We start from the raw sequence: 26,880 nt of genomic DNA on the forward strand, positions 1-26,880 counted from the left end.
ATTAAAAATAATAATAATAAATAAATATTTTTTAAAAAGTGGTGGGAAGTGGGGGAGCTTGTTTAAAATACAACCCAATCCAGAGATCCTTTAAAAACAATAAAAATAAAAAATAAAGGGTATAGACTATGTCATATCTTTGTGCCCCAGCACCTAAAGGATGTACAATAGTTAAGCTCTTATGTATGTAGATTCCTCCTACGTATGTAGAGACTGAAACTCACAGACTATGGGCATGCCCAAAGTCATACATGCAATTAGAGGCAGAAATTTCATTCCAAATCTCCTGATGCTAGATTCTGTGTGCCCCATCCATTAAGCCTTCGTGACTCCAGCACTTGAAAACAGGAACTGTATAACCTTTTAGTGCCTCACACATTTGCTACAGGAAATAAAGCAACAAATGACTAGACACTTACTAGAGGCATCTTCTGTCAGGTTCTCTTTATCCTCAGATGTTGGGAGTCTTCTTTTGGAAACCATTTTGACCAAAGCCTTTTTCAGTTAAATTGCAAATCAGAGAACAGAAATAACCTGTTAGAAGCTACATTCTGAGAAGTTAAAGCTATTAGCTCAAAGAAAACTATCCAAAACCAAAGACTTTGCAAAATGCTATCTAAATCCAGGTGCTGAGAAAATTTCAACTCCTCTATCTGCTCAAAACTCCCTTGTTTTCAAGACTTGTTTACCTAGTTGCCTCTTTAGCCACACCGTTTCCCTCTTGCTGAAAGATAAAACCCACAGTTCTCTGACATTTAAGATCCTTCGTCATCTAGCCACAATCTACTGCTCCTTTAACTCATTAACCCCATACTATATGCTAGGGACTGTGCTAGGTGCTGGAGTTACAACTTTGAACCAAATACAATCCCTGTCCTCAGGGAGTTTACTATATAGTACCAAGTAGTCCTGATGTAGTTATAAAAGAAAAGTGCAGGGCTTCCCTGGTGGCGCAGTGGTTGGGAGTCCGCCTGCCGATGCAGGGGACACGGGTTCGTGCCCCGGTCTGGGAAGAGCCCACATGCCGCAGAGCGCCTGGGCCCGTGAGCCATGGCCGCTGAGCCTGCGCGTCTGGATCCTGTGCTCCGCAATGGGAGAGGCCACAACAGTGAGAGGCCCACGTACCGCAAAAAAAAAAAAAAAAAAAGTGCAGGGTGCTATGAGGAAATCTAGTCTAGTTGGCGGTGATGAAGAAAAGCAGGGACAATTTCTCAGAGATAATCTCTTTGAGAAAGTGATTTTTAAGCAGAGACCTGAGGGTTAAAATAAGAGTTAGCCAGTAGAAGAGGTATGAGAAGAGTGGTCCAGGCAGAGAAAAACTCAACACTGAAACAGGGAGAATGTAGAGTGAGAAATGAGCCTCCAGAAGTAGAGGAGGGCCTGAACCACAGTGAGTTCTATTTTGTAAGCTAGAACCTTCCTGGTTTCAGTGCTTTTGCATAAGATGTTGTTTTCACCTGAAATGCTCTTATCCGCCTGGAAATCACTCCTCCTCCTTAAAGACTCAGTCAAATGTCATCTTCCTCCTATCCCCAAGGGAGATTACTACTCCAGCTTCCCTGCTCCAGAGTATATGTAGGAGCCCTTACAATGCACTAGACTGTGGGGCTCCTTGAGAGCATGAACCCAGTGTCCTTTATTTCAGGTATACCTAGTGCCCAGCACGGTACCTGGCATAAAAAAAATTTCCGAGAATATTCGCTAAATGAGAATGGCTGGCAGGCAGGTAAATACTAACAGCTAATAAAAACTATTTTAAGTGCTTTACATTTGATACTTCATTTATTCCTCACAAAACTTTTTGAGGTAGCTACCATTATTCTCACATTCAGTGGCAGAGCTGGGATTCCAATTTAGCAATCCGGCTCCAGGATCTGCCTCTTAACTACCACCTACACTTACTCTTGATTATAATAATCCCTTCCAATAATATTTACCACTTACTATGTACCAAGCGTCATGCTAAGCATTTTCTTTATCCGTTGCCTCGTTTACTACTTATAACCATTACCGGCCATTCTGTCGATGGAAAACCTAAGGCAAGTCAGGGCCTCCTGGCTTCAGGGCACACGCCCGTAACACGTGCTGACCGGTCCCGCTTCCAGAGAAGCCTGAAAGCCAGGGAGACCGGACGGGCTGCCCGGACCAGGTCCTCCGGGGAGGGGGCAGGGGTCAAGTCCTTCCTCACTTCGTCATTTTAACGACGCAAGGAGGTACCTGGGAGGATCATCCCACGACAAGACAGTTGAGGAAGCTGAGGTTCGGGGCGCGGAGCCTCAGAAGGAAAGGCCGGGCTCTGCCGGGGCCTAGAGACCGGGCCGCAGAGACGCCGAGCCTCTCGAGGAGACAGCCGCTGCCCCACTCACCCGCCGAGAAGCCGTTGTTGCCCCTCCTTTTCGACTTTCCCGCGCGGCACAACGTCACACTGACGCCACCGAAGCGCGCCTCGCCGTGACGTCAAACTTCCGCGCCGGAAGCCGGCGGCCTCGCGGCCCGACGGAGGACAGGGCGCAAGGGCAGAGGCTGAGGTGGGGTTCCGGGCTCGCCTGGCTGAGGGGCGTGAGAAGGCCCGGAGGCGAGCTCGACGAGCAGACCTGCGCCCCGGTGAAGATCGACCCGGCTACAGCTGGCCGGGAGCCGGTTGTGAAGATGGCAGGGCCGGAGCTGCTGCTCGACTCCAACATCCGCCTCTGGGTGGTCCTGCCTATCGTTATCATCACCTTCTTCGTGGGCATGATTCGCCACTACGTGTCCATCCTGCTGCAGAGCGACAAAAAGCTCACCCAGGAACAAGTCTCCGACAGGTCAGCTCCCTCCCCTCTCCGACGATCTCACTCTCTCGTGACCTTGGGCAAGAAAGTGCAGGGGTTATGTCGGTTTGCCCGGGTTCACATCGCGCCCCCGCTAGCTGACTGTCCTTGGCTGAGTTACCCCTGTGTTTCACTTTCTTCATCTGCAAAAGGACGATGATACCAGGTCATGCCTCATAGAGCAGGCGTGGGGATTAAATTTTAGGTGATGTCTGTAAAACATTTCTCTAGATACAGTATAAGTTTCCATGAGCCTGAATGATCACAAAATGGGACACTTGGTTTCATAAATTAAGTTTTACTGCCTCAAAAGTTACTAAAATTTTTCTAAAAGGTGTTAAACCAAAACTGAAAAATACACAAATAAAAAAACATTAGACCATATTTGGGAATAGAATGTATGTAAAAAGTGGTTCTCAAGATTGAAGAATACACTGACTCTTTGGAAAGGAAAAAAAACAAAAACTAGAGTTTTATTTTAAGAAAATGTTTTTCAGTTGCAAATTACCACTGCAAAACAGAAACTTTCCCTTTATAACCAGTACAAGGACTTATTTTTAGATATTAATGGAAATGAAAATGCAAAATTAAAAATTTCTTGTAGAATTTGCAGACCTTAGAGAAACTGAGTGTTTAGAACGTATAGGATAATTTAAGTTTGCCTTGCTTCAGGGTTTAAATGCCTCAAGGTCACGATTCTCAACCCCACTTCTGCAAAATTGCTCAGCAGTATAGAGACCTAGCCGAATTTCTGTTCAGCCTGTGGAAGTCCTGAATTATCTATAGTGAACAAGGTTTTCTTGATGACCAACCATGTGCCCTGCACTGTGCTGTATGCTCTGGGGTACAAAATATGACAAGGTCAAGATCCTACTCTCAGGGAGTTTCAGTCCAAGTGATAAAACATGCACAAGGAAAATAGGAGATACCATTAACTTAGTGCTTAGGATATGCCAGTACAGTGGTAATCACTTTAAATGACATAATATATGGGAAAAATTCAGCTTAAAGTCCTTCAGTATTTCCTTTTTGCTCTTTAAAAAAAATGTGGTAAAACACACATAACATAAAATTTTCCATTTCGACTGTTTTTAAGTATACAATTCAGTGGCATTAAGTACATTCACATTGTTGTGCAACTGTCACCACCGTCCACTTCCAGAATATTTTCCTCATCCCTAACAGAAACTCTGAGCCTATTAATGACTCATTTCCTTCTCCCTCAGCCCCTGGGACCCACCGTTCTACTTTCTATCTCTAGGTACTTCCTATAAGTGGAATCATACAGTATTTGTCCCTTTGTGTCTGGCTCGTTTCATTTAATATAATGTGTTCATGGTTCATCCATGTTGTTGCAAATGAGGGGTTTCCTTCTTTTTCGTGGCTGGATAATATTCCTCTGTGTGTGTGTCTATATATATATCATGTTGTCTTTATCCTTTCAAGGTTGTTTCTATATCTGGGCTATTGTGATTCATACTGCAGTGAACATGGGGATGCAAATATATATATATATTTTTTAATGTGATTCTATTCTATTTTTAATTTTTTGTGGAACCTCCATACTATTTTCCATAAAGGTTGTACCAGTTTACATTCCCACCAGCAGGGGTTTCCTTTCCTCCCCCTTTTGCTTTTAAGATAAAGACTAAAATACAGTGGAACCCTTAAAAAGAAAGGAATCATGTTACATGGTACAACATAGATAAACCTTAAGGACATTAAGCTAAGTAAAAGAAACCAGACCCAAAAAGACAGTATCTGTATGATTCCACTTATGTGAAGTATCTAAAATAGTCAAATTCACAGAAAATATTGATAGAATGGTGGTTTCCAGGAGCTGGGAGAGGGGGAATGGGGGAGTTACTGTGCAATGGGAAGAGTTTCAGGTTTGCAGGATGAAAACGTTCTGGAGATCTATTTCACAACAATGTGAATATACTTAACACTACTGAACTGTGCGCTTACATGTGGTAAAGATGGTAAATTTTGTTACATGTTTTTCACCACAATTTTTTTAAAAAGCATTGAGACTCACATGGCCTTGCATAGTCTGGCTCTTGCCAACCTCTCAAGCCTTGTCTCACCACATTTCTGTAGTCCTCTTTCTTCCAGCCATATGGCCTTTTCAGGTCCTCAGAGACAGTGCTTACTCCTCCCTCACAGCTGTTCCCTCCAGCACGTGGCCAAGGTAATCTCTACTCATCCTTAAGATTTCAACGTCATCATACTGCCTCAGCAAAGCTTTCTCCAAGACGTCGACTTACTAGACTCAGTCACATCCCCCATTCATCTCTCCTTCCTAGGACATAACAGATGAATTTCACATTTATTCCTGTGGTTATTTGATTAATGTTTTTCTCCCCCACTAAACTTTAATTTTCTGGAGATACTTGCTTTTTCATCACTGTTGTTCATGTCACCTAACATGGCACTCAGAAGCTCAAGAAGTATTTCTTCAATGAGAATAAATCTGTTATTATACACAATATGAATGGAGGCATAGGGAATTTAAATGACTCACCCAAGATCACATAATTAACAAGTGGCAGAGCAAAGACTTCAACCCATCTGTCTAACATCAGAGCTTAAATTGTTACCCATTATTGGAGACCCAGTGCTGCTTATACTGTCAGTGGTAAAGGACCAATTTTTTTGGTTTTTCAATTTCCAGTTTATCTCAGACTGGTGCTTTTGTAAAATTTTTTGATCACATATTTGGATGTTGTGACAATGTCAATTTACTATAAAGGTTTCTAAACCCTCACTCCCAGTGACTTTTCTTACCTCGTCACAGACCAGTGTTGGTACACAGGCCACATTGTGAATAGCTTTATTTATGTATTTATTTAAAAGATGTCTTTATTTATTTTTTTAATTTATTTTTGGCTGCATTAGGTCTTCGTTGCTGCGCATGGACTTTCTCTAATTGTGGCGAGTGGGGGCTACTCTTCGTTGCAGTGCGTGGGCTTCTCATTGCGATGGCTTCTTTTCTTGCAAAGCATGGGCTCTAGGTGCACGGGGTTCAGTAGTTGTGATGCGTGGGCTCAGCAGTTGTGGCTCATGGCCTCTAGAGCGCAGGCTCAGTAGTTGTGGCACATGGGCTTAGTTGCTCCGCGGCATGTGGGATCTTCCTGGACCAGGGCTTGAACCCGTGTCCCCTTCATTGGCAGGCGGATTCTTAACCACTGCGCCACCAGAGAAGTCCATGAATAGCTTTAGACTAGCTCCCAGGGAACGAAACATATCACCTGTCACCTCTGCAGGCTTGTGTATAGAGCAGTCAGCTGTACAGTATAATGAGGTCAAGAGGAGGAGGACCAGAGAGAATTCCATGAGGCCACCGGGCATCAAGAAGAGTTCCATGGAATATTACCCAGCCATAAAAAGGAATGAAATGTTCCCATTTGCAGCAACATGGATGGACCTAGAGAATATTATGCTTAGTGAAATAAGCCAGATGAAGAGAAACACTGTATCACTTATATGTGAAATCTAAAATATAATACAAATGAATCTATATAGAAAACAGAAACAGACTCACAGACATAGAAAACAAACTTATGGTTACCGAAGGGCACCAGGAGGCGGGGAGGAACAAATTATGAGTATGGGATTAACAGATACAAACTACTGTACCTAAAATAGATAAGCAACAAGGATTTACTGTATAACACAGGGAATTATATCTAATATCTTGTAATAACCTATAATGGAAAATAATAAGCAAAAAAAAACCTGAATCACTATGCTGTATACCTGAACTAATGCAATATTGTAAATCAACTATACTTCAATTAAAAAAAGAGTTCTAGGGCTTCCCTGGTGGCGCAGTGGTTGAGAGTCCGCCTGCCAATGCAGGGGACACGGGTTCGTGCCCCCGTCCAGGAAGATCCCACATGCCGCGGAGCGGCTGGGCCCGTGAGCCATGGCCGCTGAGCCTGCACGTCCGGAGACTGTGCTCCGTAACAGGAGAGGCCACAACAGTGAGAGGCCCGCGTACCTCAAAAAAAAAAAAAAAAAAGTTCTATGGAGAAGGTGGGATTTGAAAAGGGTGTTGGGGCATGATGAGGTAGAATTGGTGAGGGAGGGGGCGCTAGAGCAATCTCAGCACATGGAGAAGCTAGAATATGCATAAGGTGACAACGGGACCCTAAGCGTACCGGCTGACTGCTTAGGGCAGGTGGGCTACACTGTGGAGTAGACAGAAAACCAAGAACAGTTTTCTTATGTTCATTTCTGTATACAGTTTTTTTCACTTTTCAAGAAGGATTTGCATTAACTTGAGGTTTTTTATTCCCCTCATTAAAACAACCTTTGAAAATCTAGAAAAAAATTAGCATTTTTATCTCTTCTGTGTGATGTTTGTATCTTAGCACTGCCTACTTGTGGCATTACACTTTGTTATCTGTAATGATCAATTATGTTCAAGTATCAGATAATTTCATTTATTAATTCAATAAGTATTTATTGAAAGCTTACTAACAGCCTGAATCCTGAGTACAATTTCTATTTGTTTTCTGTGAGGTAACAACCCTGTCAAGTCTTGTACTCACTTCTCTATCGGGTTTAAAAACTTTCTTCGTTTATCCTCACCCTTCCTCCCTCCTCCTGGCCCCAGGTCTTCTGAGTTGCATCCAACTGCTACTCTTTTCACTCAGAGAAAGTTCCTTCTTAGCTCATTATAAAGTAAGAAAAAGCTGAGCGTAATGTCCCAAATGTGCCTTCCTCAGAAATCTTTGTTCAGGAACAGTCACTTCTGAAAAATGCTCTTTTGGAAAGCTCATTGTTGGGTTAAATATGTTCTACTGGTTTTAAGGACACTGTACTTTGAAAAGTTTCCGCACAGAGCTATTGCCAAATAGGCCCTGTCGTGTTTAAATAGGTGTTCTACTTTATTCTCTCATTTTCTTCTAGTGTTTCGCTTTTAAAAATCTCATTGTCTTGGTTGTATTTTTCAGTCAAGTCCTAATTCGAAGCAGAGTCCTCAGGGAAAACGGAAAATACATTCCCAAACAGGTACTCATAAATGAGTAAAAGCCCCACGATTCACTGTTGAGGGCAGTGGATATCTGAGTGTTTTATAAGGGGACTCTTGGGGGAAAGCTGAAGGCGGGCAAGTCAGTAATTATGCTGTGTCCTGGTGGTGTTTGCTGTCATTGTGACCTTGCCCTTCTTGGGAAATTGTTTTTAAATGTGACCCAGCTAAAGTGTCAGGTCGGCTGCCAAGTAGGCTGCCAGCTCTGAGTGTAACAGCATATTCCAATGGCCTTCTGACTAAACCTTGGGGGAATAATTTGACAATGTGCTATGTCACAGTTTTAAGACTTAAAAAGTTCTTTTTTCTACTAGTCTTTCCTGACACGAAAATATTACTTCAACAACCCAGAGGATGGATTTTTCAAAAAAACTAAAAGGAAGGTTGTTCCTCCTTCTCCTATGACTGGTATGTTTATTCCCTTCTCTCATCTTTAAGGAAGACTTTTAACATTATTGGGGGGATGGGCAGGGAGGATGTCGTTTTATTTGAAATTTAAATTTTACAAGACAGTAATCTAAGGGACCTTAGGGATCATCAGATACAGGAATCTACAGAAGTGGGGTTCCCTTTTTCCAATAAATCTTCAGGGAACCCCAGTGTATAAAGTGGATTAAAAAAAGAGCTCTCAGGGCTTCCCTGGTGGCGCAGTGGTTGAGAGTCCGCCTGCCGATGCAGGGGACACGGGTTCGTGCCCCAGTCCAGGAAGATCCCACATGTCGCGGAGCGGCTAGGCCCATGAGCCATGGCTGCTAAACCTGCGCGTCCAGAGCCTGTGCTCCACAACGGGAGAGGCCACAACAGTGAGAGGCCCGCGTACCACAAAAAAAAAAAAAAAAAAAGAGCTCTCAGCTGAGGGGGTGGGGACTAGAGCCATTGTCCCTGGGTCTCTCCCCTTTGCTGTTCCTCAGGACCCGGGGCTCTGAGAAGCACAGCTGGAAAGCATTCCAGTCCCGGGTCCCATCCAGTGCCTGGATCCTACTGCTGACAGATGACCTCCAGATTCTGCCTGACTGTTCCCTAGACCATCCATTTCTTTGTCAGACATGATTGCTTGGCCCATCCTACAGTTTTTCCTCTAACAGATTTCTTACTTTCTCTGATCCCAGTCATGTGAAAAATACAACATCTTTAAGGTAAAACAAAATAACTTATTATTCAGTGTTGCCTATCCACTCATTTCAGTACCTATTTCTTTAGGTGAGATAACCAGTTATTTAAAACCTAGACAAAAGATACTGGAATTGATTTTAATAAGTCTTTTAGAAAACCTACAAGAAAAAAAAAGACCAGTAAGTATATGAAAAGATACTTGACATCACTAAAATCAGTGGAATGCAAATTAAAACAAGATGTCGTTTTTAGCCCATTAAACTGGCAAAGATTGAAGAGCTTGACCAAAACTGCTATTGTCAAGGTCATGGGAAGTTAGGCCCTCTCACTGTTGTTGAAAGTCAGTTTTAAATTTAAATGGTCAAATCCCTTGGCCCAGAAATTCTTCTAAGAGTTTCTCTTACAGAAACACTTACATAAACATGCAGATTTATGTACAAGGAAGTTGTTGGTAACACTGTTTACTGGCCAAAAAACCAAACAAACAAACAAAAAAACAATCTATAGGCCTACCCAGAAGTGATGAATGACCACACGGTGGACTCCCATGCAGACATTAAAAATAATGAGAGATATTATATCAATGTGGAAACATCATTCACAATATGTTAACTTTTTAAAATTAAGAAGCAGAATAGGGACTTCCCTGGTGGCGCACTTGTTGGGAATCCGCCTGCCAGTGCAGGGGACACGGGTTTGAGCCCTGGTCCAGGAAGATCCCACATGCCGTGGAGCAACTAGGCCCATGTGCCGCATCTACCGAGCCTGTGCTTTAGAGCCCACGAGCCACAACTACTGAGCACTTGTTCCACAACTACTGAAGCCCGTGCGCCTAGAGCCCATGCTTTGCAACAAGAGAAGCCACTGCAATGAGAAGCACGCACACCGCAACGAAGAGTAGCTCCCGCTCGCCACAAGTAGAGAAAGCCTGAGGGCAGCAACGAAGACCCAATGCAGCCAAAAATAAATAATAAATTAATTAATTAAGTAAAAAAAAAAAAGAATCTGCCTGCCAATGCAGGGGACACGGGTTCGAGCCCTGGTCAGGGAAGATCCCACGTGCCATGGAGCAACTAAGCCCGTACGCCACAACTACTGAGCCTGCACTCTAGAGCCCGCGAGCCACAACTACTGCCCGTGTGCCACAACTACTGAAGCCCGCGCACCTAGAGCCCATGCTCCACAACTAGAGAAGCCACTGCAATGAGAAGCCCACGCACCACAACACAGAGTAGCCCCCACTTGCCAGAACCAGAGAAAGCCCGCGCGTAGCAATGAAGACCCAACACGGTCAAAAAACAAAACAAACAAAAAAAAGTAGCAGAATAGTAAGCATAGTAGTCCTTTATATGTATATATATATATAGAGAGAGAGAGAGAGAGAGAGAGAAACTATTGTGTGTATATTCATGTATAATTGCATATGTATGTTTTTATAGATATATAAAGATGGAAGGAGATAAAACAAACAGCTAAAAATGTTCAGAGAGTAGGCTCAGAGGAACTATCTGCATCCTGTGTTTCTATGTCGTTTGAATTTTTTACAATGAGCTTGTATTACTTTAATTATCAAATAAATTTAAAACTTACAAAAATAGGAGTAAGTCCCTGCCAACAGTGGTAACAGGTATTGGTTTCTTGTGTTTTTGTCTTAGATCCCACTATGCTCACAGACATGATGAAGGGCAATGTCACAAATGTCCTCCCTATGATTCTTATTGGTGGATGGATCAACATGACATTTTCAGGCTTTGTCACAAGTAAGTTACAGACCCAGAAGACTTAAGGTTTACTTCATCTGTGATCCTTTCCCATAACCCTATTCAGAAATCCAAGGGCTGCTGAGACACTACTATCATGGGTCCTGTGTTCTCTAGTGGAAACTGATAAGTCTTTGAACAAAAATATTTAGTATGATCTGATTTTATGGCTCTTATCCCAAAATGATCATAAGTTCATGATGTGGTTGCTTTTTTACTAATAGGGACTCAAACAAGTGGCTTGCTAGTTTATATCCGAAACTAGTTTGGTATTCTAGTGAGTAGGGAAAGGGAAGCCTATTTCTGTCTTCACTTCATTTTCTAGGTGTTGGGGTGAGTTGTTGGTCAATTTGTAAGCTGCTTTGATTGAAATGAACTAGGTTTCTCAGTAATGTAGTTCTTTGTGTGCATGTATTCCACTTTGGGCTTAACAGATCAGTGCAAGTTTCTTTCCCAGATTTTGGGACACAGCTCAGTTTGAGCCCCTGCTTCTTAAGCACTAGAGAAGCTGGTGTTCAAGGAACTAGAGCAGAGTGACATTTGACTGTTAATTCTTCAAAAGGTGACACACATCTCCTTGTGGAAATCATTTTCTAAACACTTTATGGTACAGATTTCCCACCTCCTCAGGGAAAGAATATGTGCATCACACTTAAACTGTTCTACAAAGGAAGCTGGGAGTGATTCTGAATTTTTTTTTCTTCTCTGCAGCCAAGGTCCCATTTCCATTGACCCTCCGTTTTAAGCCTATGCTACAGCAAGGAATTGAACTACTCACATTAGATGCCTCCTGGTAAGGACTTTCTTCTATTTAATAAAAACACCAACCAAAATCTAAAACAGGGATCTCTTGAATAGGATTTCCAGTTTGCCTGCTTCACTGGAATGGGTTTTTGGAGTTTTTCTCATTGAAACTCCACTCAATGCCACAGGTGGATTATGGCAACTTTTACATGAGTCTTGCAAAAGGAGAGCATGTATCAGCCTCTTTAATTAATTAATTTTATTTTTGGCTGCGTTGAGTCTTCGTTGCTGCACACAGGCTTTCTCTAGTTGTGGCGAGCGGGGGCTACTCTTCATTGCAGTGCGCGGCCTTCTCATTGCAATGGCTTCTCTTGTTACGGAGCACGGGCTCTAGGTGTGCATGCTTCCGTAGTTGTGGCACATGGGCTCAGTAGCTGTGGCTTGCGGGCTCTAGAGCATAGGCTCAGTAGTTGTGGTGCATGGGCTCCGTTGCTCCACGGCATGTGGGATCTTCCTGGACCAAGGCTCAAACCCGTGTCCCCTGCATTGGCAGGCAGATTCTTAACCACTGCACCACCAGGGAAGCCCTGTATCTGCCTCTTTTTCCCTAGCATCCTGGGGCTTAGGAGTCCAAGAGCAGATGTGTCCACCCCAAGAAATTTAAAAGATAAAGCCAGGAACTCTGGCCAAGGCAGACTTTTTAGCAATACATACCCTGGAGCTTATGGAAGTGGATGTTGGTATTCTTTTTTCCAAAATACATTACTGCTAATAACAACATTAATCCTTTTCATTGGTACCAGTCACTGTTCTAAGGATTTTCCATATATTATTTTATAATACATGGAAACCCTATGAAGTAATTGGAGACACTGAGATTTGACCACAAACCTGTCCAAATCCAACATCGTGTCTTACCATTCTGTTTTTTATAGCCAGAGTAATAAAACCCAAAATCTGAAGAGCTCTTAGAACACTGCTACAGCCTCTGGAATGCAGCAGTGCTTCTTCATGTGGTCTCTCCAGATTATTTTGTCTATGGCTTCCCAAAGACTAGCATCTAAAGGAAGCCAAACAGTAGGAGGAGGAGGCGAAAGGGAAACAGGGGTAACCAGTGCTGATCTTGATTCACTCCCCGGTTGGAGCAGAGCAGTCTCTGGTTTTTTGGGAGGGACAGGATAGACCCGGTGCTGGGAGAGTCTTGGCTATGCACCCTTACCCCAGAGGAGAAAAGCTATATTTAATATGAGTAGCATGACTCTATTAAACCTTGACCTTCCAGTCTCATGGGGGCTAAACAAAAACTTCATGGGCTGGAGAAAAGCTTTCTTGTCTTTTCTCAGCATGTGACATACTCGCATGGACAAAGGAGCCTAGAACCGGATATAAACTAGCTTACCAACCTGCCACATTATGTACAGACAGGTGTGACCCAAGTATTGGAATGAAGTGTGGGTTCTTTCCATCTCTGTATCATTTCTTATACTCTTTAGTTTTTATTATATGCGAGCATGTTAACTTTATTGAGGTAAGGTGGGAAACCTAAGCTAAGGAGAGCTTTGATGATAATAGTTCAAAACTTGGAATGGCTTTCCCAGTTGCTACAGTCTTCAGTATGAAGCCCACCAACACTTGTGATTCCTTCTAGAGAATGGAATTCAGGACAGGAGGCCTCTTTCTATTTATATTTTATGTACTTAAGTATTGTTTACATTTATTATATATAACAAGTGTGTGTTGTTTTTATGATTACAAATAATAAATGGTTTGAAAACCCATTATGTATGAAGGAAAAATTAAATTAAACAAAGCTTGCATTCCCTGATAAAATGAAGCACACCAGTTGTGAGTTCAGTTCCTGCTACTGAATGCCAAAGAATTTATCACATAGCCGGAAGGAGCAGTTTGCCTCCATATATTACCTTATTCTATCCTCATGGCAGCTCTGTGAAGTGAGTGGAGGAATTGAGATTTGACCCCAAAGTCTGTCCAAATCCAGTGCTCAGCTTTTCGCATGCAGAGAGCTATAACTATTTGTAACGTGGCCTTCACAACTTGTGTTTCTGCTTTGGTTGTGCTTTGGATGACTACAGCCTGCCCCAGGTGATTCCTTTACATACTCTGAACAACTCTTGTTGGTAGAAAAGTGTGTGAACTACATTAATTCTGAAATAACTTACCTACATTGTTTCACTTTTGCTTCCTAGGGTGAGTTCTGCATCCTGGTATTTCCTCAATGTCTTTGGGCTTCGAAGCATTTACTCTCTGATTTTGGGCCAAGATAATGGTAAGAAGCAAATACTTCAATAGATGAGTCATTCATGCCAGGGCCAGAATGATCATGTAGGCTATGCTGTTTGTGAACACAGTCAAATACAGTGCTTCATTCCTTAAACGTATTCATAAGTTTCTGAGGTATTCTGAGTCTTAAAAACCCCAGGGTCAGACTGAAGATCTGAATTCTCCTTGGTAATCATGGGGACAGTATTTAGTTGCCCAGAGTCTGATGCCCTCCTGTGAGGGATCCAGCACCAGCAATACAAGCCTGTAAACCTGAAGCTGAAAGAAGGCCGGGTTTGATCAGTTTACTCATTGCCTAGAGTTCCTGCTGGTATCAATCCTGGCTCTCTTACTTAATAGCTGGGACCTTGGGCAAGTTACTTACCCACTCCAATCCTCTGTTTGCCTATCTTAATAATTGACTTCTGGGTTTGTTGTTAGGAGTAGATGAGGTAGATACATAAAGTACTTAGTGAAGTACCTGGCATGTAGGAGTTGCTCAGTAACTGATGGCTGTTGTTAGTGTTACTTAAATTTGAAATAAAGTTTAGCACTTCCTTTAGTTATCTTCCGTCTCCTGCTATTATCATGTCCATTTTTCAGAAGAGGTAAAGTGTTTTCACATAGTGCGTGACAGGGCCAGTGAACTGTCATATGGTTCTCTAACCCACTGCCAAGCATCTGTAAGTGCTGTGTAAGGACCATCCTTCTCCGAGGGTCCTGGGTGCTTTCTGCGCCCTGGCACTCATGCGGATGTGTCTTACGCTGCAGCTGCTGACCAATCACGGATGATGCAGGAACAGATGACTGGAGCAGCCATGGCCATGCCTGCAGACACCAACAAAGCTTTTAAGGTACACTCACTTCTCCTCCGAGCTTCACTGAAGCTCGGAAAGGTGTTACCAGAGTTACCTTTAAAGATGAATTTCCTGGGCTTCCCTGGTGGTGCAGTGGTTGAGAGTCCACCTGCCGGGTTTGTGCCCCGGTCTGGAAAGATCCCACATGCCGCGGAGCGGCTGGGCCTGTGAGCCATGGCCGCTGAGCCTGCGCGTCCGGAGCCTGTGCTCCGCAACGGGAGAGACCACAACAGTGAGAGGCCTGCGTACTGCAAAAAAAAAAAAAAAAAAAAATGAATTTCCTGAAGTGAGTGTAGTATGTATGGTTCCATCCTTTAAATTTAGCAAAAATGTATTTCCATTTACATGTCTCTTATTCCAGAGACAGAATCATCTGTTAAGTAAATTAGAGATTCTTGGTACTTTTACTGGTTTTTATATGCTCACCCCATTTAATCCACACTGTAAATAAAGTTATAAAAACAGCCCAATCAGAGGTACCAGCTAAACATTTGGAATATTTTGAACTTTTTTGGACCATGATATAAATTTCATTCAGTAAAATCTAAATTGGGAATTCCTTGGCGGTCCAGTGCTTAGGACTCCGTGCTCTGACTGCTGAGGGCCTGGGCTCAGTCCATGGCCAAGGAACTAACATCCCACAGGCCACACGGCACAGCCAAAAAAAAAAAAAAAAAAAATCTAAATTACTTACAGCCTTTCATGAAATGATTCTGGAATTTGTAAAATCCAATATAATTTTTGTACAGCAAACTCTCACTAATTTTTCATGATAAAAACTAGAAATAGAGGGGAATTTGCTCATCTTGATGCAAGATATCTATGAAAGACCCACAGCTAACATCCATACTCATACTGAAAGCTTTTCCCCTAGGGTTAGGAAGTTTTTAAATAGAAGTTTTTAAATGGGTTAAAGACTTAAAGAACTAAAATTATAAAGCTCTTAAAAGAAAACATAGGTGTAAATGTTTGTGACCTTGGATTAGGCCATGGTTTCTTAGATATGACATCAAAAGCATTAGCAGCAAAAGGAAAAATAGATAAGTGGAACTTTGTCAAAATGAAGACTGTGGGCTTCCCTGGTGGCACAGTGGTTGAGAGTCCACCTGCCGATGCAGGGGACACAGGTTCGTGCCCCGGTCCGGGAAGATCCTACGTGCCGCAGAGCGGCTGGGCCCGTGAGCCATGGCCACTGAGCCTGCGCGTCCGGAGCCTGTGCTCTGCAACGGGAGAGGCCACAACAAAGAGAGGCCCACGTACCGCAAAAAAAAGAAAAAAAAAAACCCACAGTGAGATACAAAGATGGATAATGAGTGTTGACAAAGATGCAAAGAAACTGGAACCCTCATACCTGCTGGTGATTGTGCAGCCACTTCGGAACACAGTTTTTAGCCTTTCCTCAAAGAGTTAAACATAGTTACCATATATGACCCAGCAGTTCTACTCTTAGCTAAGTACCCAAGAGAATTGAAAACACATATTCACACAAAAACTTGTTCAGGGACTTCCCGGGTGGTGCAGTGGTTAAGAATCCGCCTGCCAATGCAGGGGAAAAGGGTTTGATCCCTGGTCCAGGAAGATCCCACATCTGCGGAGCAACCAAGCCCATGAGCCACAACTACTAAGCCTGTGCTCTAGAGCCCTCAAGCCACAACTACTGAAGCCCGCATGCCTAGAAGCCCGTGCTCCGCAGCAAGAGAAGCAACCGCAATGAGAAGCCCACGCACTGCAAGGAAGAGTAGCCCCCGCTCGCTGCAACTACAGAAAGCCCGCGCGGCAACGAAGCCCCAACAAAGCCAAAAAAAAAAGATACAGAAAGTAAAGTAGTAGTTGCCAGGGTTTGAGGGAGGGGATAGTGGGGAGTGTTTGCTGTTCGGTATGGAGTTGTTTTTGCAGTGACGAAAGTGTTCTGGAATTAGGTAGTGGTGATGGTTGCACATCTTTGTGAATATACTAAAAACCACTAAATTGCACACATTAAAGGGGTGAATTTGACGGCCTAAATTATATATTTAAAAACTCACACCCATGAGCTAACATTTGTATTGCACATGAAGTTTCACACAACATTTTTTAAAAACCTACTAAAGGCGAAAGTAGTCAGCATTAATAGAATACTTGAGAAGTGTAATTAGTTGCCAGCGCCAATGACTTTGAACAAATTCTTTCTTTCTTAGCCTAGTCTCCTAGTCTGTCACTTGGGGGCGGGGGGTGGGTAAGGGGAGAGCAGCACCTACCTCATAGGATTGAGTGAGCATCACGTGTACATAGCTGAACCCAGCTCCTGGCCCAAGCAGGTCATTGCTGCTCTTATAACAGCCCTTCTCTCCCTGCCCCCACGTTCTCTTCCTCTGCAGACAGAGTGGGAAGCTTTGGAGCTGACGGATCACCAGTGGGCACTAGATGATGTCGAAGAGGAGCTCATGGCCAAAGACCTCCACTTTGAAGGCATGTTCAAAAAGGAATTACAGACCTCTATTTTTTGAAGACCAAGCGGGGGTCAGCTGTGTCAGGAACTCGGAGTAGCGCTTAACCTTGTAACTTTTGTTTGAGCTGGAGCCTCTCGGAATAAAAAGGGGGATGCGTGAGCTGGCGGGTGTGCAGCAAGGATTGTTCTTGTCTGAGCTGGGTTCCCCTTTATGTTTGAAACCAGAAGAAACATGAGGAGTGTGTGCTGCATGACTTGCCCAGAAACAACTAGTTTTGAAATATTTAAAATTTTCCTTTTGGTGACTCTAGTAATAAAAGTAAGAGAGGGGGGAACTCAAGCTAGTGATAATATATAAAACTTACAAAAAATTCAGGAATTTCAGAAAAAGTGTTGTCAATTAAACCTAATTATTATGTACAGTCACTCTGACTTCTAAACCATAGTAAACTCCTGTTTTCTTGGGATCCAAACACCCCGCGTTTTACCTTTAATTTTTTGTTAGTATTTTTATAACTTTCCTTACGCAAATAATACATTTTCATTACCGAAAATTTAGGACCGATGGATAAGCAAAACGAAACTCTCTGTGTTGTTCATTTTGCACCTGCAGAATGACATGAAGAGCCAATCTGTTAAAACCTTATTCAAACAAACTCTTTTCAGAGTGAATACCCAGGGCCAGGACAGACTTAGCAAACCTTCTCTCTGTCTTAATACTGTCCAGTGAAAATTGGTGACCCTGAGACACTGCCAGATTCTCAAGTGCCTTTGGGATCCTCAAAGACTTCAACGGTTAAGTAATGCAAGGTCTTGATCTGGAGTTCAGAATATATCAAATCCGTTGACAAATCAGTGCTGTACTGTATATGGCTACTCTGTTGAACGAAAGACCCCATGTCCGAGTTATTCTGGATGAGAGAGAGCTTACATATGGTTGTAAGAAGGGAGAGAGGAGAACAAATTTTTAAAATTAAAAAAAAAAAAAAGAAGAGAGGGTGATTGCTGGCAGACACATAGGTAAGGGTTGCCCAGGAATAATTCTGCCTGGATTAACTGTCCCAGGGAAGTGGCAGAGGGCCATTTCCGTACCAAGAGGTGAATGTAATTTACATGCTGAACGCTATAATCAAAAACAAACAACTCTACAAATTAAACCATTCTGTTTTCTTTTCTTTGCCTGTAAAAATGTTGCCTCTGTGGGTCACTAACAGCCTTCTGCTAGCAGTTATGAGTGTCTATCATGGACCAGTGCTGGAGAGTCTAAGATGGAAAAGGATGTAACTCTTGCCCTCAGGAACTCATAAGAGAGACACATAAGAAATTGGTGGCTCTTAATCGTTCACTGGGTCACAGGACCTCTTTGAGACTCTGATGCAAGTTCTGACCCTCCCCTCCTGAGTAACACACATGGGCACAGACACACAGACCTCTCGGGTAACCCCAGGAGCATTAATAGACCTTCCAAAGCCTATTCATAGTGACCCACTGACCCAAGGTAAGAAATGCTAATATTTAAAAGAGCTACTAAAATAAAATATTAAAGGAGCAAGGGTTCCCAGGAGAGCTAACCTTTGACCTGGGCCTTGAAAGAGTTCTGCAGTGTAGAAGGGCATCCCAAGCAAAGGGAACAGAACCAGCAAAGACCTTCAGATTAAAATGTCTACAATTCACTGCTCCCTGACAAGTTGGGGGGAGTTGTATGGTATATACCAAAAGGTCCAGGTAGGGCAGGAATGGGAACAGTAACTGATGATTGAGTGATGTCACCCTCTTTCCTACAAGGCATCCTCAGAGCATTTCAGTCTGCCTCTTGATCCACACACAGTTTGTCCTTTTCCCTGTAGCAAAGTTAGGTGGGTAAAATGTGTGAGACTTTTCTGACCCATCACAGTGGTAAGTGCACATTTCCTTGGCACCAGCAAGTCAAAGGAAAAAGCCAAGTTTGTTTTAGCAGGCTCTTCCCAGAACCAGCTCACAAGTTCAGGGAACAGTCCTTATCGTGTGTGCTTCTTGGAGTTTAATTTGGGTCAGACTGCTAGATGAGCGTTCTGCCTTTTCCACCAACCTGGACTTAGAACCTGAAACCATTTAGGACAACCTGAAATGTCCACTTACTGATCGCGGTATGGAAGGCACCTTGCGTGGAAGGCTAAACATTGACAGTTGCACAACACAGCTCAGAAAAATAATGATGACTTAGATTTGAGGACAGTAGGTAAACCTGCACTTAGAGGCAAAAGTCAGTGTGGTTCCTCTGTTTGGTCTGTAAGGAGTGTGATGGGCATGGATGTATGTGTGAGACACGGGGGATTACTAACTGAAGAATACTGCAGTTGCAAGTGATAGAAACAGAACTCAATCTGGCTTAAGCAATTTTTTTTAAAGGAATGTAAGTTGGTTCAGTAACTAAAATGTTCAGTGGTCAGTGTCTTCACTGTAGCCAGGGCCTCACTGATATCATCAAGACTTGATTGCTTTCTCAGGTCTGCCTTTTGCTACAATCAGGTAGTTTGTCTTCTCATGGAGACACCAGCTTAGTAACCCCAGTGAAAAGCACCCCTTAAAATTCCAATAAAAGTCAGGCTACTTGATTTGGGTCATGTACACATTCCAGGAAATGCTTAGCCCTACCTAACTATAAGGAATGAAAATGGGATAAGGATGATTCCCTAAAGGAAAATAGGGGTGTTGCTGCCAGAGGAAGGTGGCATGGGTACCAGGAAAGAAAAAACAATCATGTTTTACCCTTTAATAACCTGGAATGTTTCCCAAAGGAGGTACTGCCCTATCTTAGTAGGCCATGAAGTCTGCAAATATTTACTGGATTTCTACAACATGCCCCATGCCATGCTAGATATTTTCAGATTTTCCTGTTCACTAAACAAGACATTCATTGACCATCTGCCCAAAACTGCACACGAGCAAGCCACACTCCAGACCTTAAGAGCTCAGAAAACTGTGTCACATGTCATGACAGGGATAATCCGAGGGAGGCTGTGGGAATGTCCTGCAAGTCATCCAACCTGGGAGGCCCAGCAAAGTATCATCTCAAGATGTGAAGGATTACAAGGAATTAGATACAGAGCCAGGGGAAGATATAAGGGAAGATTATCCCAGGCAGACGGAACAGTGTATGCAAGGTCCCAAGAGCTGAGGTGGTGGTGTTTTCACGAAACCGAAACAAGATTTGGGTGACCCTGAAGTGTAGAGAATAAAAAGATGTAATGAGCGCCGGGTTATTTAAATGAATAGTAAGGCATTTGAATTATATCTCTATAAAGCTGCAGTTAAAAAAAAAAAAAAAAAAAGACGTGATGAAGCAAAGGCAAGCCCAGATGGCAGAGAGCCTGTAAGTCACCCCTCAGACACGAACTTGATCTTGACGTGGCTTCAGGAGCCTTGCGGAGGGACTGATGGGAAAGGATTTGCTACTGGGCAGGGAAAGGAGTGGATGGGGTAGAAGTGGAGAGTGAGACGGTAGTGAGGTCATAGTGGGGTGGACTTGAGGCCATTTAGATGATTACCTCCTCCCTTCTTGCTCTGATTCAGTGTGTGGCTTTGCATAAGACACTTCCCCTCTCTGGGCCTCAGTCTCCCCATCAGCCAAAAGGAGATCTGCAGCCACTTTGGAAAACAGTCTGGCAGTTCCTCAGAAGCTTAAACAAAGTTTCCATATGATCCACTCCTAGACAGATATCCCAAGAGAAATGAGAACGTATGTCCACACAAAAACTTGTACACCGTCGCTCACAGGAGCATTATTCCCAATAGCCAAAAAGTGGAAACCACCCAGATGTCCATCAACCGATGAATGCATGTATAAAATATGGTATATCCATACAATGGAATATCATTCAGTAATAAAAAGAATGAAGTTCTGACAACCTATGATGTGATGAAGTGTGGAACTAAATGAAGACAATCACAAAAGATCACATATACGATCCTATTTTTTATGAAATGTCCAGAATGGGCAAATCCATAGGGTCAAAAGATAGATTAGTGGTTGCCAGGGCTTGCGAGGAGGAAAATGGGGAGTGATTGCTAATGGGTACAGGTTTCTTTTGGGGGTAATGAAAATGTTCTGGTGGGAATGTAAATTGGTATAACCACTATGGAGAACATTATGGAGGTTCCTTAAAAAACTAAAAATAGAATCACCATATGATCCTGCAATCACACTCCTGGGTATATACCCGGAAAAAACTATAATTCACAAAAAATACATGTACCCCAGTGTTCACTGCAGCACTATTTACAATAGCCAAGACATGGAAGCAACCTAAATGTCCATCGACAGATGAATGGATAAGAAAGATGTGTTATATATATACAATGGAATATTACTCAGCCATGAAAAAATGCAATAATGCCATTTGCAGCAACATGGATGGACCTAGAGATTATCATACAGTACTAAGTAAGCCAGATAAGAGAAAGACAAATATATGTTATCACTTGTATGTGCAATCTAAAAAAAAAAAGGTACAGGGACTTCCCTGGCGGTCCAGTGGTTAAGATTCTGTGCTCCCAATGGAGGGCACATGGGTTCTATCCCTGGTCAGGAAACTAAGATCCCGCATGCTGCATGGCACAGCCATAAATAAATAAATAAATAAAATGAATAAATAAAAATTTTAAAAGGTACAAATGAACTTATTCACAGAACAGAAATAGACCTACAGACATAGAAAACAAACTTAGGTTACCAAAGGGGAAAGGGGTGGGGGATAAATTAGGAGTTTGGGATTAACATATACACACTACTATATACAAAACAGATAACCGACAAGGAACTACTGTGTAGAACAGGGAACTATACTCAATACTTTATAATAACCTGTTAGGGAAAAGAATCTGAAAAAGAATATATGTGTATATATATGTGTGTGTGTGTATATATATCTGAACCACTGTGCTGTACACATGAAACTAACACAACATTGTAAATCAATTATACTTCAATAATAAAAAATATAATAAAGAAGAAAATGTTCTAAAGTTGTGGTGATAGGGACTTCCCTGGTGGCGCAGTAGTTAAGAATCCGCCTGCCAATGCAGGGGACACGGCTTGAAGCCCTGGTCAGGGAAGATCCCACATGCCGTGGAGCAACTAAGCCCGGGCACCACAACTACTGAGCCTGCGCTCTAGAGCCTGTGAGCCACAACTGCTGAGCCTGCGTGCCACAACTAATGAAGCCCACGCACCTAGAGCCTGTGCTCTGCAACAAAGAGAAGCCACTGCAATGAGAGGCCCTCGTCCAACAACAAAGAGTAGCCCCCGCTCGCCACAACTAGAGAAAACCCACGCGCAGCAACGCAGATCCAACAGCCAAAAATAAATAAATAAATGTATTTTAAAAATGAAATAAAAAATAAAATTGTAATGATAGCTGCACAACTTTGTGAATATAATAAAACCCACTGAATAGTACACCTTAAATAGGTGAATTTTATGTCATGTGAATTACATCACTGTTAAGTGGGAGAGGGGGATCATAAGCCCTTGGCAGTTGACATCAAGATCTCTCATGGTCATGGCTACGAGAGGCTCTTGTAGACTATCCAGGCTGCCGAAGGAGGGCATCGAGGAGACATCTGCGACTGCTGGGTGCAGAGGGGTGTCAGGGGTCTGCCAGCATGTCCCTGAGCCTCTCCTGTGCTTTAACCCCCTGCCCTGCCACCCCTCCTGCTGACCCTGCTCTCACCTTGGTCCCACCTCCCCATGTCCCGGGCTCTGGGGCAGCCTGGGAAGGTCAGTGGGCTTCAGAAACCTGAGTTCTGTATCCCTGCCCCTCCAAAGTGGGCTAGTACCCAATACCTAAAATGTTTTATTTAAATTTATTTTTGTGAGCAACCAGCTCACAAAATGCACAGCCAACCCTGTGCAATCTTTTCCTTTCTTCCATTTCTCTGTGAATTTCTTTTTCATTTAAAAGTTCTTATTATGGAAAATTTCAACCATACACAAGAGTGGAGATGATAGCATAAGGACGTACCCATCTCCCTCCACTGATAATGAATAATTCTCAACAGTTTGCCAGTATTTCATGTATCTTCCAAACCCGCTGTTTTGCCTGGAGTGTTTTAAAAGTAAATCTTAGATACGATATCATTTCACACATAAATATTTTAGTAAGTAGCTCTAACAGATAAGGAATTTTTAAAACATGACCCACTATGCCGTTATTCACCTAGTCCAAACATGTTTATCCTTTAGTCTGCTAAGGACCAACCAATGTTCAGACCACCCCCAGGTATCTTAAAACGCCTCTGTGCAGTTGGTTTGTTTGGGTGAAGATCCCAACAAGGCCCACATGTGGCATTTGACTGCTATGTCCCTTAAGTCTCTTTTATAACGTTTTCCCCTCCCCCTGCTTTTTTTCAAGCTGTTTATTTGTTGAAGAAACCACATATTTGTTACAGAAGTCTATGAGTCTTTTTGAAAGTATTCGTATCTGGATGGGAAACCAAATCTTTAGATTATTTTTCACTTCAAGGAAAGATTAAGGGGAATTAACGATAGATAGGTGAATTCGTGATAGATGCGTAGAAAATTAAGCAAGTAAAAAACCAAGCAACACTTACCCCAGGAAAAACAGAACATCTAGCAAAGGAATTATAATCACGGTACACTCCTGACTCAGCCTGAATAATTTGTCTCGTGGTTCTTGTAAATGCAGACTTATGATATAAACAAAGGCTGCGCAGAAAAATGTGGAAGGCAGTATGAGAGCTAAATCTTCACGTTCCTTTGTAGTAGTCAATAGGTAGAATCTAAAACTGAAAAAAAAAATTTAACATTAGCAGCATAAATCTGACGCTTAGAAAATACATATAAAAACCAGAAGGAATAATCAGAAAGAGTTGAAGGGAATTGGGAGTGAGAGGGAATGAAATAAGGAACAGTTGATTTTAAAGTGTGTACTGGATAATCAGACTTATTAACAACAAAAAACTATGTTTTTTGAAAAGACTGGGTTCGTTTAGTTGGTATCCGTGGAGGCTAAAATCTGAGAAGGAATGAGTTAAGACTGCAGGAACCCTTGAGGTTTAATTTGGCCAGTTGAGTGAAAGGGTATAATTGTTCCTGTCCTCAGAGATAGGACAGTGGGCAGAACACAAAGAATGTCCTCCAGGCGGCAGCATCTCGCCCACGCCCCACCGCACCCGCCACCCCACCCACCCCCCACCCCACCCCACCCCCGTGTTGCCTTTTGTTCCTCTGCTCCTGCCCGCCGGAGCGACCAGCCAGAACAGAAATGCCAGCCAATTGTCCTGTCTAAGCAGGAGACGTCATCATTGCTGTGACTCACCTTTGCCTTTTCCTTCTCTCTCCCTTTCCTTGGGAGCTTCCCAGGTACTCTAGGTTAGGAGCTCCCAACAACTCCCAACGCTGGTGGTTTGCTGTCCTTTCAAGAGATCCCAGTTGGAGGCCTATTTTCAGACTCAAACTCCTAGCACAGTTGGAGCCACCTGGAAGGCCTGGGTTTTTCATCTCCCCTTCTCTCTCTGAGATGCCTCCAGAGGGGCAGGATGGTGTCATCACTCTTAAGATCACTGGCTCTTATGGTTTGGCTTCTTATTTGCTGTGTGTCCTTGGACAAATTACTTCACCTCTCTGAGCTTGGACTTGCTGGCTGTAAAATAGAGAGCATAATAATATATAGGGTTGCTGTCAGGAATTAAAAAGAATAATGCATGTACGCTGTGTAGCACAGCTCCTGGCAGACTAAGCACTTGGTAAACAGAGCTACTGACCATCCCCCATAAGCTTGGAATCATCCCCTGCCCATTCTTGCTGTCCCAGAGTCTCCAGGATGATGCTAAGAGCTCCTCTGAGAGTCAGGATACTCCCCACCTACACCTGGCACCCCATGCTCCCCACTTACGTTCACCTCCACCCCCCGTCAGTCTCCTCTTTCCATTGGATCAGCTTTCATCTTGGCCTCTGGGCAAAGGGATCATAATATCCCTTGCCTTTGTGTGTGATCTCAAAAGCCCTACCAATCCATGGTTTGGAAACACAATGGGATTGGGGCTCCTGGCTCCAAAGAGGTATCCAGGGAGCAGCGAAAGGATCCTGAGTGGATTGGGGGGTTGGGCACTGTCAAGGCAGTGAGACTCTGCAGGGGCATGAATGGGTGGTCCACGCACACACACCCTGCCCTCCTCGGGGGAAACTGAGGAAGGGAACCAAGCCGGCTCCAAACCTGCTGAGGGAATCTCGACATCTCTAAGGAGACTCATTACAGAGTTCACAGGAGGCACTGAGAAGAGGGACCTGGACCCCGCAGCTTCTGTAGTGCGCCCCTAGAACTGTCCTCCCACCAAGACTGCCCACAGGGGAAAAGACAGAGGTCCCTCAAAGGAAATTAGGATACTGTCAGGAAGAGAGATCTTGGACAATGCCAAAAAATGCCAATTATCTATTACATATAGAATCAGGATCTAGATAACTTCCCACAAGATCAGAACAACTGGTTAGATCTAACAAGATAAAATAAACAACAAATAAATGTAGCATCCTACAGTGAGGGTCAAGAGACCAAATGCACACAACGAGATGAGGAAGACCTAGTCAATACTGGGCAATAAAGTGATGTGGCTGCCAGAAACATTACTTTAGGGTGAGGTCATATTAATAGAGGAGTAGAATCTAGGAAAGGGGAGGTGAAAGTTCAGCTTTATTCTCAACTGGGTTCAGTTCCAAGAGTTATACTTTAAAGAGGACATCCTTGACCTGGTAAAAAGGAAACAGAGGAGAGATGTCACAATGGTGAAATCCCAGAACCCTGTCCTTCGAGGAAAGACTAAAAGAACTGGGAGCGTTTGGCCTGGAAGGAGAAAATTCTAGAGAAATGAGAGATGACTTTACAATCCTGAAGGGGTTCCCACAAGAAAAACAGTAAAGCTGGTCAGATGATATGGTGAAATGGGAAAAGCCTGAACCCTCTCCCAGAGTCAGAAAAGCTGGATTCAGTCTCCACCGTTTATCAGCTACTAGGGACTGAACACCCTTCAAACTGCAACATGTCAGACACAACTAATGGCTGAGTATTGCTCTTCTGTGAGAGACGCAGGTAGGAAAACACTGGGAGAGAGATTTCGCTCAGACCTAGGAAGGATCTTTCTTTCTTTTTAAAATGATATTTATCCTTCTTATCTCTGATCACAAAAGAAATACATGATTGTATTAAACATTGGTAAACAGAAAAGAAAAATTAGATAAAAATCACATCACCCACTATTTACCTTCTAATATTTAGGGATAGGATAGATGATTGATTGATTGACTGACAGATGTTAACAAAAATGGGATCATACAAATACTTATCTGAGAGAATTTAGAGTATCAGCATTAATGATGTATATATTAGCATGTAAGGATGCTTACTGCAGTATTGTTTCTAGGAGAAAAAAAAAAAAAGCTGTCAACCACCTGATTACTTATCAGTAGGGGACTACTGGGAATGTTTGCGAAACTAACGGTACATCCACAGCATACAATACTGTGCAGCTAATTGAAAGAAAGGGTGGAGCTAGTATGTACTGCCTTCGAAATGTTTCCAACATATATCTGCTTAAGGCAAAACAAAGTTATAGAATAATAGGCATAGTATGATCCCATTTTTGTAGAAATGCATGCACATACATATTTTATATGATGCAAAGAAAACAGAATGGTGTTAACAATGGGTATATCTGGGGGGCAGAGTTGGAGAGACCAAGGATAAGACAGTTCATGTGTTCTTTGAACATTTCTATGTTGCTTGAATTGGGACAATCAGCACATATTACTTTTATAATTCAAATGACTGAAATTTAAATAAACAACAATCTACTC

General features: G+C 42.9%; 2 protein-coding genes across 4 annotated transcripts in view; one reads left to right on the plus strand and one right to left on the minus strand.

The window, feature by feature from the left end:
* FANCD2 (FA complementation group D2) overlaps positions 1-514 on the minus strand; it is a 55,187-nt gene extending 54,673 nt beyond the window's left edge. For all 3 annotated transcript variants that reach the window (XM_060163867.1, XM_060163866.1, XM_060163865.1), the window contains exon 1: positions 420-514. In XM_060163867.1, the coding sequence (XP_060019850.1) occupies positions 420-483 (64 nt within the window). In that variant the 5' untranslated portion in view covers positions 484-514. The remainder of the gene's footprint in view (positions 1-419) is intronic.
* A 1,957-nt stretch (positions 515-2,471) lies between these two features.
* On the plus strand, positions 2,472-17,190 carry EMC3 (ER membrane protein complex subunit 3). Its single transcript, XM_060161246.1, has 8 exons — positions 2,472-2,804; positions 7,772-7,829; positions 8,163-8,256; positions 10,617-10,721; positions 11,433-11,514; positions 13,673-13,752; positions 14,517-14,599; positions 16,960-17,190. Exons 1-8 carry the CDS (start codon positions 2,650-2,652, stop codon positions 17,086-17,088), a joined length of 786 nt encoding a protein of 261 aa, XP_060017229.1. The 5' UTR covers positions 2,472-2,649; the 3' UTR covers positions 17,089-17,190.
* Positions 17,191-26,880: the final 9,690 nt, after the last annotated feature.

The sequence above is a fragment of the Lagenorhynchus albirostris genome, chromosome 10 (assembly GCF_949774975.1).
Source record: "Lagenorhynchus albirostris chromosome 10, mLagAlb1.1, whole genome shotgun sequence".
NCBI lineage: Eukaryota > Metazoa > Chordata > Mammalia > Artiodactyla > Delphinidae > Lagenorhynchus > Lagenorhynchus albirostris.